Here is a 14813-nt window from a genome sequence, read left to right on the forward strand (position 1 = left end):
CGCCAGCCTCGACAGTCAGCCGTATTCTCTCTTTCAGCGCCGGCAATTTCCCCGGAAACGTGTCATAATTGGACGTTTTATCTGTCGCCCTAATGGGGTTGGCGGCTGATCTCGACCTTTTCTATTGCGGGGGCGGCGATTCCCCCACAATCCGCGTCTTCCGCCCCGACATCCTTCTTGGGCCAACCCCACAAGGAGCTTGGAACCTTTCCTGGATTCATTCAACGACGCCAATCAACGACCCCAGGTTGCGTTCTTTTTCAGTGCATCCAATACGATATCCCTGCTGAAACCCAACGACATCATGCTGCAGACGCTGACTGGAACGTTTCTCCAATTTCTTATCGGCAACGAATCCCGTCGAATGAGCCGTGATCCGTCTCCGATAGTGCCTTTGCTAACAGCATGTATCACTAGCCTGCATCACTGCTTCTCACTATCAGATACCCTTGACAGGTTCGCTTTGTGTCGGGGGTGGAGATCTTCCATACCTGATTCTGCTATGGCCCCTTTTGGTGCTCCCTCTGCCGTCATGTACTGTACTGTACTGTACTTTCCTATGCCTTGCTGTGTCTCACTTTGTTTCGCAGCCAAACTTGTCCCCTGTTCTTCACCATCATTCTGTATGAATCGAGCGGCTCGAACCATAGTCAATGATAATCGGTTGACACCGGATTAAGAATGGGATTGAAGCTCCTTTTGAATATTCTTGTCCTCCTTTTTCCTCTTCCATCTTTTCATCTGCCGAGCCAAAGAGTTTCATCCTTGATGATTTAAGCTCTGTTAGAGATGCGGGGAAGACAAAGCAGGTGCGGAGGCGATGTTTTGAAATACCTCTCTTGTGCATACCAACTCCACAGGGATATTCACAGCTGATACGCGGTCACCCTCGTTAATCCTAGAGCTCCGGCGCCTCGCCCTTCTCACCTTTTATCTGATTCGACAATGCATCTGGACAGTGAGCTCTGGAGAAAGCGGGGTGCATTAGATCTTGCGGGGTAATATGCGTCTTATCATCTCCATTCCACTTATCACTTGTATTGACCTTTGAAAAACTCCACTCATTGCTATCCCTGTTGCTAGACAATCAAATGCGGGGGGCTGGACGAGTATCATATATAACCCCCCTTGTCCTTGTCAAGAGCATTCCTTTCATTCCTTCTCCAAGGTCATTGACTGAGTAGTCTTTGGAAGATTCAGCTCAATACGACATTGGCCCTGTGAGACAAAATGACCATTCCAGACGAAGTCGACATTATTATCTGCGGTGGTGGCAGCGCTGGCTGTGTGCCGGCTGGCCGCCTCGCCAACCTCGACCACAATCTCCAGGTTCTCCTGATCGAGGCAGGAGAGGACAACCTCAACAACCCATGGTGAGTTCAGGCCTTGTGGCCAAGCAGTGTGCGCGTCTGCTGATGTCCGCTGCAGGGTCTACCGCCCGGGTATCTACCCCCGTAACATGAAGCTGGACTCCAAGACTGCTTCTTTCTACTACTCCAGACCATCTAAATTCCTGGATGGCCGCAGGGCTATCGTCCCGGCTGCCCACGTCCTGGGAGGAGGCAGCTCCATCAACTTCATGGTAGGTCCCAGTCCCGACGACTTTCTCACTGGATAAGTGTCTCATCGTTTCGCTTCTCGATAGATGTACACTCGTGCTTCCGCCTCGGATTACGACGACTGGCAGGCCAAGGGCTGGACCACTCGAGAGCTTCTTCCTCTCATGAAGAAACACGAGACGTATCAGAGAGCATGCAACAACCCAGAGCTGCACGGCTTCGATGGACCTATCAAGGTTTCGTTCGGAAACTACACCTACCCCATCATGCAAGACTTCCTCAGGGCTGCGGAGTCTTTGGGCATTCCGGTGACGGACGATCTTCAGGATCTCAAGACTGGGTAAGGCGTATAATGTGTCGTCCATGGCGAAAACAGGCGTTAACATGGGTATCTAGCCACGGTGCTGAGCACTGGCTTAAGTGGATCAACCGAGACACTGGTACGTCCCTCCCCCCTTCTGCTTTGGGAAGTCAGATGAGCTCATGTGATGACAGGCCGCCGAAGCGATGCCGCCCACGCATACGTTCACAGCACCCGAGCCAAGTATGACAACCTGCACCTGAAGTGCAACACCAAGGTCGACAAGGTCATCATCGAGAATGGCCGGGCGGTTGGTGTCGCAACTGTCCCGACCAAGCCCCTTGGAGGCCAAGATCCGCCACGCAAGATCTACCGCGCACGCAAGCAGATCATTGTCAGCGGAGGTACCCTCAGCTCTCCTCTCATCCTGCAGCGCTCTGGTATCGGAGACCCTGAGAAGCTGCGCCGCGCCGGCATCAAGCCGCTGGTCGATCTGCCTGGTGTCGGTCTCAACTTCCAGGATCACTACCTCACATTTGCCGTGTATCGAGCGAAGCCTGATGTCGAGTCATTCGATGACTTCGTCCGTGGTGATCCCGAAGTCCAGAAGAAGGTCTACGATGAATGGAACCAGAAGGGTACCGGCCCGCTGTCTACTAACGGCATTGAGGCCGGTGTGAAGATCCGACCGACTGAGGAAGAGCTGGCAGAGATGAAGAATTGGCCCACTCCCGATTTCACCAGCGGATGGGAGACCTATTTCAAGGACAAGCCCGACAAGCCAGTCATGCACTACTCTATCATTGCTGGGTAAGGCTGGACGATCCCCGCTGCGCTATATGGGTACTGTGACTGACGAGGAACAGCTGGTTCGGTGACCACATGCTCATGCCTCCAGGGAAGTTCTTCACCATGTTCCACTTCCTGGTGAGTGATCCCGATTCTGGCTCGCGGCGTCGAATCCCATGTCTAACGCAGTAACGAATTCTAGGAATATCCGTTCTCTCGTGGATGGATCCATATCAAGTCCCCCGATCCTTATGAGAACCCAGACTTCGACCCTGGTTTCATGAGCGACCCGCGGGACATGGCGCCCATGGTCTGGGGTTACATCAAGTCTCGTGAGACTGCTCGTCGCATGGCGGCGTACGCGGGTGAAGTTACGGCGATGCACCCTCACTTTGCCTACGACTCCCCTGCCCGTGCATTTGACCTCGATCTCGCGACGACCAACGCATACGCCGGTCCCAACCACATAAGTGCGGGTATCCAGCACGGTAAGTGGACAGTTGGAGCGATCATCGTTCTTCTATCCATCTACAGAGGCTAAGAGGGATTGCAGGGTCGTGGTCTCACCCCTTGGAGCCGGGCAAGTCTCCTGCGGAGAACTACCTCAACTCCAACAAGCAGGCGACGCGTGAGCCGATCAAGTACTCTAAGCAGGACATTGAGCACATTGAGAAATGGGGTAAGTGTCTTTCGATGACCGTTAGGATGCGGGGATTTCTTCTTACCAGGAGACAACTGCAGTGCAACGCCATGTCGAGACCACCTGGCACTGTCTCGGAACCTGCAGCATGGCGCCACGGAACGGCAACTCCATTGTCAAGCACGGTGTGGTTGACGAACGGTTGAACGTCCACGGCGTCAAGGGCTTGAAGGTCTGCGACCTGTCAATCTGCCCTGACAACGTTGGCTGCAACACCTTCAGCGTAAGTTCCCTTCCCGCTTTTCTTCTGTCAAGACTCGAGAGGCTGAGACGATCCTCCAGACTGCTCTGCTCATCGGCGAGAAATGCGCCGTCCTTACTGCCGAGGACCTTGGTTACTCCGGCCCCGCGCTTGAGATGAAGGTGCCTACATACCACGCGCCTGGTGAGGTTGTCAACCTTGCCCGTCTGTAAGCATGTGTAAGCATGCCCGGGGACAGTACAGTATTATCGAAGAGTCGGGACAAAGAGAGGAAGAAGGAAATCGGGACTGGTGGCCCCTGCGCGGGAGCAATGGCAGAACGTAAATCCTCTTGAGTGTGGGGTGGTTCAATGTCATAAGCCTCCTGTCTCTTCCATGGTGGAAATCTGTTCGGTCTTTTTATCTGTTTATATATATGATGAATGATGACTTAATTTATGGACAAATTGCAGGCAGCGCCTCTCTCTGTTTACTGTCAGTAGGCATACTTGAGTTGAGCTCAATTGTTCTCAATCGTCCATCAATTCATTATCGTTCCTTAAACTGATATTCCAGATCCACGGCGTGATGAGCTGAACTTTAGTTATGCATGCATAGCAGAATTGATTAATAATTGGCTATGAGTCTATGCCAAGTCTCCTCGCAGCAGCCCGAAGTGGTCAAACGACTCTTAGGGCTTGACTGCGAAATGGCCGGGAAACCGGCACAGTCTTTAGGCCTTAGCACCTGCAGTTAGCGGCCGCGCCCAAGGGCCCTGGCTAGCAGCGAGCAGCTCTGACCAGGCGGAAAAAGAAAACCCCCGACAATGTCACAGGCTAAAGCACGGTCAGCACTCCTCGTGGCTTGGCTTCCTTTCGCAGAAACACGAGGACGATCACCATTTCCTCTGATTGATTCTGCTCCTTGAGAATTTGAGATTACCTGGTTGTTATTGAAACCCTTCAACCGGAAACAAGGGAATAAGATTAGCGATCCACGGCCTCGAGAGTCGAGACTGTCGCCCACTACCTAGGTACTCCGTACTCCATATTCCAAAGCTGTCTGTCTACGGGGTACTCCGTACTAATCTCCCCCCTCCCCCACCATGAGCAAGGTCGGGGCATATCCCTCCTGGCCCTGGTAAAGACCCAGCTGAAGTTCTAAACCTGACCGCCTTTTCCGCTGTCATACCGTCAGAAACGTGGTTGACATGTCGTAAATCTGTCAAGCCATATTTCTTCCGAACAACAGTGAGTCAGTCAGTCAGCATCTTCATCCGACTATCCAGATTACTGATTACGATAGCAACTGATTAGTCGTCTCCTATGAATCATGATAGTGATTGTTAGTGAGACAGTTAGTTAGAACCCTCAACTAGCATTGGAAGATAAGTTTTCCTACTATGCTGTACAGAGTAATAAACAGTTATGAAGTCGCCATCGGAGCCAGCCCATCGCCCCACTTCACGGCAATGTCGCCGGATAGTAAGGTTGTTAGAAATATTAGCAATCACCCAGTGCGATCGTAAGCGCGCTGGGCATGGCCATGGCAGCAAGCATGGACAGATCTTTTTATCTCTTGACTTTTTTTTTTCCCTCGATTTATTATACAGCAGAGTTCGGGAAGGGCGTGCTGGCAAGAGACTTGAGAACTGTTCCTCCATATACCCCTCTATCTAGTTCTCTATATACTTCATATACTATAATATTTACTGACAGCATCGAGCTCTGGTTTCGCCTTCGAACTCAGCCTTGTGCGATTGATCTCTGCATCTCACACCTTCCTCGTCGCCTAAGGTTTGCGCTGCTGAGGTCTTTCTCTGTCTGTTTTCGGATACTGTTTTGGAAACTCTCTAGGAGGTTCACGACTTGGTAGAAGCTCATTTCCTTCAGTCGACCACCTTTCTAGAGGGACTGCTGTCCATGCCAGAGCATGGATACTCCTTCTAGAAGCGACCATTCGGAACCCACTCAATGGACCGAAAAACTCGAGACGCGCCCGTCGATCGACTCATCTGGTGACAGCGTGGTGGAGCAGCAGAACCAGGAGACCCCTCGTCATGGGAATGGCGACAAGATCCTAACGCCGCAGGTTACGCGCACGTCGCAGCCATCCCTGGCGCGCAGGACCACGTCCATTGGCACTACCGATCCGAATTTTGAAGTCGATTGGGACGATGAGAAGGATCCTGAGAATCCCCGGAATTGGTCGCTGGCCTACCGGGCCATGTGTGTCGTCTTTCTGTCTTGGAATACCTTGGTGATGTGCGCGACTCCGCTCTGGCTGTCGGAAATATCGCAAGCTGACTGGACTGATCAAACAGTGTCCTCTACTCCACGTCGTATACCTCAGGTATCTCCGACATCGCGGTGGAGTTTGGCACGTCCGAGACGATCGTCACGCTGGGCTTGACCTTCTATCTGATCGGACTCGCCATGGGATCCGTGGTCGTGGCGCCGCTGAGCGAGACGTATGGTCGAAAGCCGGTTTCCGTGATCAGCCTGTTTATCTTTGTCATCATGATCATCCCCTGTGCCCTCGCCACCTCTGTCACAGAGCTGATCATCGTTCGCTTCATTGCTGCGCTGGCGGGGAGCGTGATGATCAGCAGTGCGCCCGGCATGGTTGGCGATCTCGTCGATGATGATCATCGCGGCCTGGCTTTGTCGATCTGGAGTCTTGGTCCTATAAACGGTCCAGGTAGGTGTCTTCCAGCTGCAGACGCCCATGTCGCTTGTTATAACTGTCTGACGCTCGATGTCAGTCCTCGGACCTATCGTAGGTGGTTTCGTCACCCAGTACCTGGGCTGGAGGTGGACGGCCTGGATCAGTCTCATTCTGTCTGGCGTCGCGTTGGTATTTTCCTGTATTATGAAGGAGACGTATGCTCCTGTTTTGTTACGGAAAAAGGCTGCTCGCATCCGCAAGGAAACAGATGACCCTCGGTGGTGGAGTCGCTACGACCACAAAGTTGCCTTCAGCAAAGTGGTCAAGACTAATCTCAGCAGACCTTTTGCCTTGATGGTTCTGGAGCCTATTTGGTAGTACCCTCCCTCGCACCCAGAAACCTCACCGAGACTGGACTGAACTGGATTGGACTGACCGACGTCCTGCAGCATCTTCTGGAACCTCTACATCGGTGTCGTCTACGGCATTCTGTACCTCTGCTTCACCGCATACCCGATCGTGTTCCAGCAGATTCGCGGCTGGTCCATCGGTCTGTCGGGGCTTGCCTTCGTCGGGATCGGGATTGGTACCGTGCTCACCATCGCCGCCGAGCCGTTGATCCGTCGCATGATCAACAGCCATCAAGTCGACCCGGAGACCGGGAAAGTTCCCCCGGAAGCGATGATGTCCGTCGTGTGCATCTCCGCGCTGCTGATTCCGGCGGGGGAGCTGTGGTTCGCATGGACTTGTTCGCCCGCATCGATCCCCTGGGTCCTGCCCATCCTGGCTGGCGTCCCCTTCGGCGCAGGAAACACAGCAGTGTTCATCTACGCCGCCAACTACCTAGCCCACAGCTACGGCATCTACGCCGCATCCGCCCTGGCCAGCAATTCCGTCATCCGCAGTATCCTAGGCGGCATCATGCCCCTGGTCGGCACGTACATGTACAACAACCTCGGGCCCAACTGGTCCGGCACACTGCTGGGGCTGTTGGAAGTGGCCATCATCCCGATCCCGTTCGTGTTTTGGAAGTATGGGTATAAGATACGGCGGAAGAGTGAGTTTATTCGCGCGATGCAGGAAGATAAGAAGAAGATGGATGGGAAACGGAGTCGCAAGCAGCAGCGGGTGCAGGAGCAGGAGCAGGGAGAGAATCCCGCTCCTGCTCTGATGAGAGATGATCCTGAAAAGCAAGTCTGAATGGAATATGAAATCTACGAAAATACACGAACGAATTGACGGATAGACTAGGACATGCACATTAGGTACATATAGGTATATGTCGGCGTTTTGTTTTTATTGCATATGGTCAAGATGACAATTGATGACAAAAGTCTGTTACAGATATAGTATGCAGGTATTAGTTTGGGATATAGATAATACAATGAATTATAAAGGAAGAAAAAGGCAGACCTTGGTAATGCATCACACAAACTCAACGAAACAACTTGTTGGATTAATCATAGAAAGTCTAGATAACTTCCTAATGTGATTATATACAGTAATACTAACTAGGCGGCCGTCTCACCCTCCGATCCACCTCCTGCGCATCCCGCAGAATCCGCTCATACTCTCCAACGTTCACCGGCCCTGCAGGGACGATCATGACGGCTTCGACATAGATCGCTGAGTTTGATGCTCGATCGTGATTGCGACTGTCGTCGTCCTTGCTGCTATTCTCTCGCACATAGCCGAGCACATTCAGCCACGCGCCCACCTGGAGATCCTCTGCTTTGACGGTTTCGAGCAGGAGGTTGATGTCCACTGGTACAGTCGTAGTCGACGTCGTCGTTGTTTTTGATGTCGTCGGGTATTTGTGTTCTAAGATGAGTCGGCCCGTGGAGATGTCATATCGAGATACACTAGAAAAATCAAGAAAAATTGAAATGAAATATTTCTATCAATTTTACTGGTTGTGAAGTTAAAAAGGAAGAAAAAAAAGGAAAAGTTCGTACGTACCATCCCAGAAAGCGGACTTTGGAATGGAGAGGGAGAGTCGCTAGCTCGGAGAGGAAGACCTGCTTCGTTGGGGGTGGGCCGTTCATTATGATGGATTTTAACGACGTATAGGCTAAGCAGTAATACTCGAGAGGATAAATGATAACGCCATCATTGAGAGTCCAGCATGGATGGACTAAACTGACGAAAGTTGTATATAAAATAACATTATCAGATGGAGGAGTATGCTTGATAGACGCGGCACGTGACTGCCCCTCTCCTATAGGTCAGAGCGGCCGTCGATGTCATAGGAGAACGAATTGATGGCGGGCGGTGAGAGAGAGAGAGAGAGAGACAGAGGGGAAAGCCGCCAACGAAGTGGACGACCAGACAAGACCTTCTTCGGTGGTATTCCTCTATCGCCAGACTGATCCCGCGCAGCATTTCGACGTTGCCTGATACCGGCTATCTTTGGATTTAGAATATAAATTTCTTTGTTGGTGACTGTTTTGGTTGTTATCCTCAGCAGCCGTTGTGGCTAGGCTGCCATCAGATAGTCCACGAGACCTGCCGCCAGAATCAGCACCTCGAGATTCCTAATCGCTGTCCAAGGGCAGGACCCTACCTTTTCTCGCATCTGTTGAATCTTCATTCGCACTGTTACGTCGCACGATGTGGTCTTGGTTCGGTGGCCAGTCCGCACAGAAGCGGAAGGATGCGCCCAAGAACGCCATCCTGCTCCTGCGGGAGCAGCTGGACATGCTGCAAAAGCGAGAGAAGCACCTGCAGGATCTGATGGACGAGCAAGACGCAATAGCCAGGAAGAATGTAACGACGAATAAGAATGGTGCGTGCAGCCACAACAATCCGATCGAGATTCAGAACTGACTGATATTCTCCTCCAGCCGCCAAAGCCGCCCTCCGACGAAAAAAGGTCCACGAGAAGAACCTCGAATCGACGCAGGCGCAGATCGCGCAACTCGAACAACAGATATACGCGATCGAGGCCGCCAACATCAACCAGGAGACACTGAACGCGATGAAGCAAGCCGGCAACGCCATGGCGCAGATCCACGGCAAACTGACCATCGACAAGGTTGATGAGACGATGTATGTCAGCAGCAGCAGAAGAGCATCTGAAGCGGAACCGGAACTGGAGCTAATATTGTTATTTTTCTCCAGGGACAAACTACGAGAACAATACCAACTCAGCGAAGAAATCGCCGCCGCGATCACGAACAACCCCATCGGCGAACAGCCAGACGAGGAAGACCTCAACGCCGAACTGGAGGAGCTGGAGCAGCAGGCTGTCGAGAGTCAGATGCTCAAGACGGGGACGGTGCCGGTCAACCAGCTGCCCGCTGTGGGGAATGGAGAGAGTGAGTTTGCCGGGGAAAAAAAAAAGCAAAAAACGAGAGGCAGCGTTGCTAACTTTGTTGGTGTCAACAGTCAAAGGCAAAGCGAAGCAAACAGAAGAAGAAGACGAGGAAGCAGAGTTGGAGAAATTGCGGGCGGAGATGGCGATGGGATGATGACGAACTATGTCACTTTTCCTTTCCCTTTGTTTCTTTTTGTACCTCATTATTTATTTCCCGTTCAGACGTTTTTTACAGACACGAATGTTCCGATTGTATGTCATGTTATTACCTGCCTTATTCACCTTATTCATCGGATTGATTCTCGTAACTTTGCCGGATCAAAACAGGGGAGTTGTTGTGTCTTGGTCATCTTCGTTTTAGTGCTCTCTCTGCTTTCCTCCTCCTGCTTACTTTACTTACTATACCTACCTAGGTAATATACCGTGCTAGCTACGTTATGCTTGCAAGCTAGGCGAGACCATGTTATACTATGTTATACTATGCAATGCTATATGCCTACCTACCTACCTAGGTAGAGTACATTACTTAAAGCTTGTTGTGAGTTCTCCATTAAGGACCTACGACTCGGGTCCACGTGATGTGATATATCCTTTTTTTTTCCGTCATGTATTCTTCTTTCTTATTCCTTCCCTTCAACTTAGTAAGTTAAAGAGACGAGTAAATAAAAATGAAATTACCTTCTACAGGAAAAAGAAAAGAAAGAAATCTTTACCAAAGAGGGAGAGAGGGAGGGAGGGAGAGAAAGAGCTCCATTCCAGAAAAAACATGACTAAACGCTCAGTCATTGGATATCATCAAACAAAAGAAAACAAGACAAAACAAAACAGCCAGACAGACAAGAAGGGATAAAAAAAGAGAGAGAGAATGCATTTTCTCTTTCTTTTCCCCTTCCACAACTCATGCACTCATGCATTGATATCAAGTCAAGCCGGTAAAATTAACCAGTAAATACCTGTATGATAAAAGTCCCTCCCATACAGCTGGGGACCTCAACTCCTGGCGCTTTCCTTGCAGGAAATTAGAAGGAAAATGCCACCTCATAAGACCAGAGCCAGACCAGACCAGACCAGACAAGACCAGAAAAGCAACGAAGGCCTCCGCTCCAGTAGGAGCAAAAGAGCAGCGCAAAACAACCCACAAAATCAATGAGAACGCCATTTTTTTTTGACACCCCCTATATCCAGTTTCGTAAATCATTCATCAGAGCATTAACGGCATAACAAGACGGGAAAAAACCGATCTGGTCTTCCTTTGTCTGTCACACCAAAATCATCGCAACAATGACCTCCTTTTTATTCACCCTTTAAACTTCCGATCAGATTCCTCAATGCGTCCAGGATAACAGCCTCGTCCTTCGGTTCCCCGCCCGGGAAGGAACTTTCTTCCGCATGACCAAGAGCCCGAGCTCGAGCACTCTTGAGAACTTCACGGATGTAATCCTTGTCCTCGTAGTCCTCCATGAGCACCGCCTCAAAGTCATCAATGGCCTTGTTGGCTCGCTCGGTAAACGACATTGTCGATTCACGGTCGTCATCATCCTGCATGGCCGACTGGTCCGGCGGTGCAGGATTCGGCTGCATCGAGTTCGGGTACTGCGGCGGTTGCGCCTGAGATGGTTGAGATTGAGGGAATTGGGAGGGCGGTACCGGCGGAGGAGGTGCAAGGTGAGTAGTATTCGGGAATTGAGACGGATTTTGCGGAACATAAGGAGACGGATGTTGCTGTAGCCCTTGTTGTTGCTGTGTCGGCGCGGATTCAGCTTGTCGGGGCTGCTCCAGCGGCCGTTGTTGTTGTTGTTGCAGCTGTTGCTGTTGTTGCTGCTGCTCCTGCTGCTGTAGCTGGACAATCTCTGGAGGAAGTTCACAAGGATAAGGAGAAGTGTAGGTGGCAGGTCCAGGCTGGAGAAAGGCGGCGGGAAGATGGGTAGTTCGTAATGGACCCGGCAGAGATACCTGAGTTTGGGGTGTAGATGTAGGTGGATAAGGACTGGAATGCTGAGGCGCGGGACCGTTGTAAGGATTGGGAGGCATCGACTGGAATTGAAATTGCTGATTTTGAGGATGATTCGGCACTCCTGAAGGACCGGGATAAGGATGGCTGGGAGGTGGCATGTAGTGTTGTTGTTGATGAGGAAGAGCAGGAGCAGCACCAGGCGCGGAGTGAGGAGGAACATGAGACGGCGGAGGCGGAGGCGACGGTCTTCTCTTCTTCTCCTTTTCCACCGATGCGCCAGGACGAAGCTGCCATGACCATCCTTTACCGTCTCGCTCCGCGTGCATGAAAAGGTGGCTGTTCCCGTTCAGATTATGGCGCACACTGGACGTCCAGCCCTCAGTTTCACATTTGAAGCGGAAATATGGATACTTCAGCTTCAGAGCACGATAGATTTGCTTGAGCGTCATTGGCGTACGGGACTCGGTCAGGGCATCGAAAATCAAGACGGCATAGTTGTAAGGAGGCTTGGCCAGGTCTTCCGGAGTGTAGGCAGATTCAGGGGGATAGTCAGGGGATGGAGAACGGGACGGCTTGCGTTTCTTCGGGGGAGGAGGCTTGGAATAGGATTCTTGGAGCTGGTCCGGAGGAAGCTCGCCACCTTCAATAGACTGGATCGGGATGTCGACCATGGTCCCGTCGGGCTGTTTCCTCTTAGTGTACTTGCGTTTCTCTTGCTTGGACGCATCTTCGGTGGAATCCTCCTTGCGCGGCTTCGGCGGCTTCGACCGGTTGGACGGCGGAGGGGTGACACCACCGTTTGCCTCGCGTTTGGCGGCCAACTTCTGCTCCCTGGCAATCTCGGCCCGTTCGCGTTTCGACATGATGCCATCCTTGGGAGGACGTCCCGGTCCGCGACGGCGCGGTGGCTGCGGAGTCTCGGGGTTTCCCTCGATCGAGGGTTGTGGCTGCGAAGGGTCTGGCTCCTTGGTCTTCAAGACAATCTTGGTCACCTTGTTGGGTTTCTCCGCATTGTCAGCGCCGTCTGTGCCAGAGACTTCAACCCCGTCCGTATTATTACTATTGTTGTTGTTGTTATTATTATTGGCGGGGGCGTCGCTAACAGCAGCAGTTCCTGCCAACGCGTTCTCGTCCTCTTCCATGTAGGAATCATCGACTCGATCCGCGCCGGTTTCCCCAATGGGCACATCCGGAAGCAAAAATCGGATTCGCACGCCCCCGATCTGAATGTAATCGCCACTATGTAGTGGTCTAATCTGCCCCGGTGCGAGCCAGTCAGCCCCGATGAAGGCGCCATTTCTCCCAATGACCTCCATCTCGAAGAGGTTCTTGTCAAAGTTGTAGGCAATCTTGACGTGTTTCCGTGAGATCCCTTTGTGCCCCGCAGCGCTGCCATCCGCGGTGGCCGGCGGGTGGATGGGGATGGTCGGACACGCATCGGGAGACGGCAACAACGCCAACGTGTCTACCGGTTTCGCATCGCCATTGCCTTCATAAAGGGACTGCATTGCCAGAGCGTTGTAGTCGGTGTGGTTTGCCTGTAGCTGCGCCGGGGTTGCATGTAACGCCTGTCCCGACTCGGCATGGGAGGAATTGGAGGATTTTCGGCTCAATTGGGGAGGCAGATGAGGAGGGATATCAGGATCAAACCCCATGATGCCACCGCGGTCACTGACGACGCTTCCCATGATTGCGCTCCCTTCCCGCTTAACCCGGTTCGGAGTATGTGATGTGTAACCACCGCTGGAGCTCTTGTTCTTGGATGATCTTCCCATAGCCTGCCGCGCCTGCAATTCCCGCTGGTACGCTGCACGGGCCGCTCGCACATCTCGACCGAGGATGAACGAGTAGGTATTGACGTAGAAATGGCCGTCATCGAATTCCAGCTTTGCAAAAGCCTGGATCCGGGGCTCCGAGCCCGCGATCGAAGTCACCGGCTCGTTGTAGGAATTGGAATTCGAGTAGCCCGGGATGTCGGGCAGACCGGACAGGTCCATGCCTTGGCCCAAGTAGGCAGAGTTGAGCAGGTCGTGCTGCTGCAGAGCCTCGACAGCGTCCTTGGGGGCAGCTTCAGGGTCGAACGTGGGAAACAGCCCGTCATGGCTGGTCTTGGACAGGGGATCCTCCATCACTCCAGAGACTATGTCCGGGATTCTCGTGGCGGAAGCCTCCTCTGTCTGTTGCCCCATCGACGGATCTACCGGCGACCCATGACTTTCCTGCCCATTTCCTGTTGACTCCTGATTTTCCAATTTTGAGAGAGACTCATCCTGTGTGACAACCGGGTCCGCCGCCGTGATCCTATCCGGCTCGTTCGTCGACAGCTCGTCCGCCGCCGCCCCTGGATCTGTCGACGCATCTGTCAGAGGCTCGGGCAGGGGAGTCGGTGGCACATTGTCTGCCGCGGAGGACGCTGGCGGCGGCGCATTTCCGAGAAGCTGGGCCAGCAAGGAGCTTGCAGCGGATTGCTTCTCGCGTTCCTGCCGTTTCTGCTCGTCCTCATCTGTTGGTTTGCCCGAGGCCGGATCCGCATCGGGTTCGTCCTTCTGCCCACCGTCTGACACCGCCACATCACCATTGCTGCCGGGGACCACGATATTCTCATTGTCCGGGGATGGTTCAGCCTTCAGCTGGGACGGTAGGTCTTGCTGCTCCGTGTACATTGCGCCGTTGCTGTCGTCGTTGTCGCGCGGGGTTGCGCCATGATGATCCGGGTCGGTCTTGACGCCGCCGACGAGGTCGTCGAGAGGCTTGTCGATATTAATGCCTGGATCGGGAGGGCGATGGCCGACCGCCGCTGTCATGGTCCGCAACGACGACATGACAGGCTGCTGCAGGGAAACAGAGCCAGAGCAGGGAGAAGAACCAGAGCAGGGCGGTGAGGTGAGCCCATCTCAAGAAGCAGAGGCAAAAAGGCCAAGGCAAAGGCAACCCGGCGCGGACTCGAGGCTGCGATGCTGATTGGATCCCGCGGCCAGCTCGACCGCGGCTGCCAGTCAGGTGTCTCTCGCCCGCCAGACTCCCCTGATCCGGTTTAGCGCGAGGGGATTCATCACGTTTTTTCTTTTTTTTTTCGATGGTGACATAGCAGCAGATATCAGATCACCTTCACCAGATGAATATGTCGTAGTGAATAATATTATTATTCACTTATCTATGCTTCATGATTCCCTGCTATACTAGGACAGGATACCTAAGAGCCACATGCACTGAAATCTTGCAATCTCTAAAGCAGTATCCGACGGAGGACCTGGAATCAGGTGGAACCGGTCCCTCCTTCCCTTTTGGGCCCTCCTAAGTAAGGAATCTAAGGACCTGTTGAGATTACCATCGGAATCATTTCCAT

The 14813-nt window shown here is 52.6% G+C and overlaps 5 protein-coding genes across 5 annotated transcripts; 3 read left to right on the forward strand and 2 right to left on the reverse strand.

Annotated features, from left to right (window-relative positions):
* Window positions 1-1230: 1230 nt before the first annotated feature.
* On the forward strand, window positions 1231-3763 carry VTN77DRAFT_9607 (uncharacterized protein; the record flags this gene model as incomplete). The annotated part of the gene is made up of 10 exons (XM_069426233.1): window positions 1231-1373; window positions 1429-1582; window positions 1646-1899; window positions 1956-1999; window positions 2055-2670; window positions 2727-2787; window positions 2852-3137; window positions 3203-3328; window positions 3391-3572; window positions 3632-3763. 10 exons carry the CDS (start codon window positions 1231-1233, stop codon window positions 3761-3763), a joined length of 1998 nt encoding a protein of 665 aa, XP_069273801.1.
* A 1699-nt stretch (window positions 3764-5462) lies between these two features.
* On the forward strand, window positions 5463-7397 carry VTN77DRAFT_9608 (uncharacterized protein; the record flags this gene model as incomplete). The annotated part of the gene is made up of 4 exons (XM_069426234.1): window positions 5463-5794; window positions 5854-6230; window positions 6295-6571; window positions 6647-7397. The coding sequence occupies 4 exons, from the start codon at window positions 5463-5465 to the stop codon at window positions 7395-7397; spliced, it is 1737 nt and encodes a 578-aa protein (XP_069273802.1).
* Window positions 7398-7704: 307 nt separating this feature from the next.
* VTN77DRAFT_9609 (uncharacterized protein) lies at window positions 7705-8242 on the reverse strand (the record flags this gene model as incomplete). Its single annotated transcript, XM_069426235.1, has 2 exons — window positions 7705-8059; window positions 8157-8242. 2 exons carry the CDS (start codon window positions 8240-8242, stop codon window positions 7705-7707), a joined length of 441 nt encoding a protein of 146 aa, XP_069273803.1.
* Window positions 8243-8807: 565 nt separating this feature from the next.
* VTN77DRAFT_9610 (uncharacterized protein) lies at window positions 8808-9667 on the forward strand (the record flags this gene model as incomplete). Its single annotated transcript, XM_069426237.1, has 4 exons — window positions 8808-8982; window positions 9041-9245; window positions 9318-9514; window positions 9585-9667. The coding sequence occupies 4 exons, from the start codon at window positions 8808-8810 to the stop codon at window positions 9665-9667; spliced, it is 660 nt and encodes a 219-aa protein (XP_069273804.1).
* Window positions 9668-10806: 1139 nt separating this feature from the next.
* Window positions 10807-14289, reverse strand: VTN77DRAFT_9611 (uncharacterized protein; the record flags this gene model as incomplete). The annotated part of the gene is made up of 1 exon (XM_069426238.1): window positions 10807-14289. The coding sequence occupies one exon, from the start codon at window positions 14287-14289 to the stop codon at window positions 10807-10809; it is 3483 nt and encodes a 1160-aa protein (XP_069273805.1).
* Between the last annotated feature and the right edge of the window lie 524 nt (window positions 14290-14813).

The sequence above is a fragment of the Rasamsonia byssochlamydoides genome, assembly GCF_041956645.1.
Source record: "Rasamsonia byssochlamydoides strain NRRL 3658 unplaced genomic scaffold VTN77scaffold_90, whole genome shotgun sequence".
In the NCBI taxonomy this organism is placed as follows: domain Eukaryota; kingdom Fungi; phylum Ascomycota; class Eurotiomycetes; order Eurotiales; family Trichocomaceae; genus Rasamsonia; species Rasamsonia byssochlamydoides.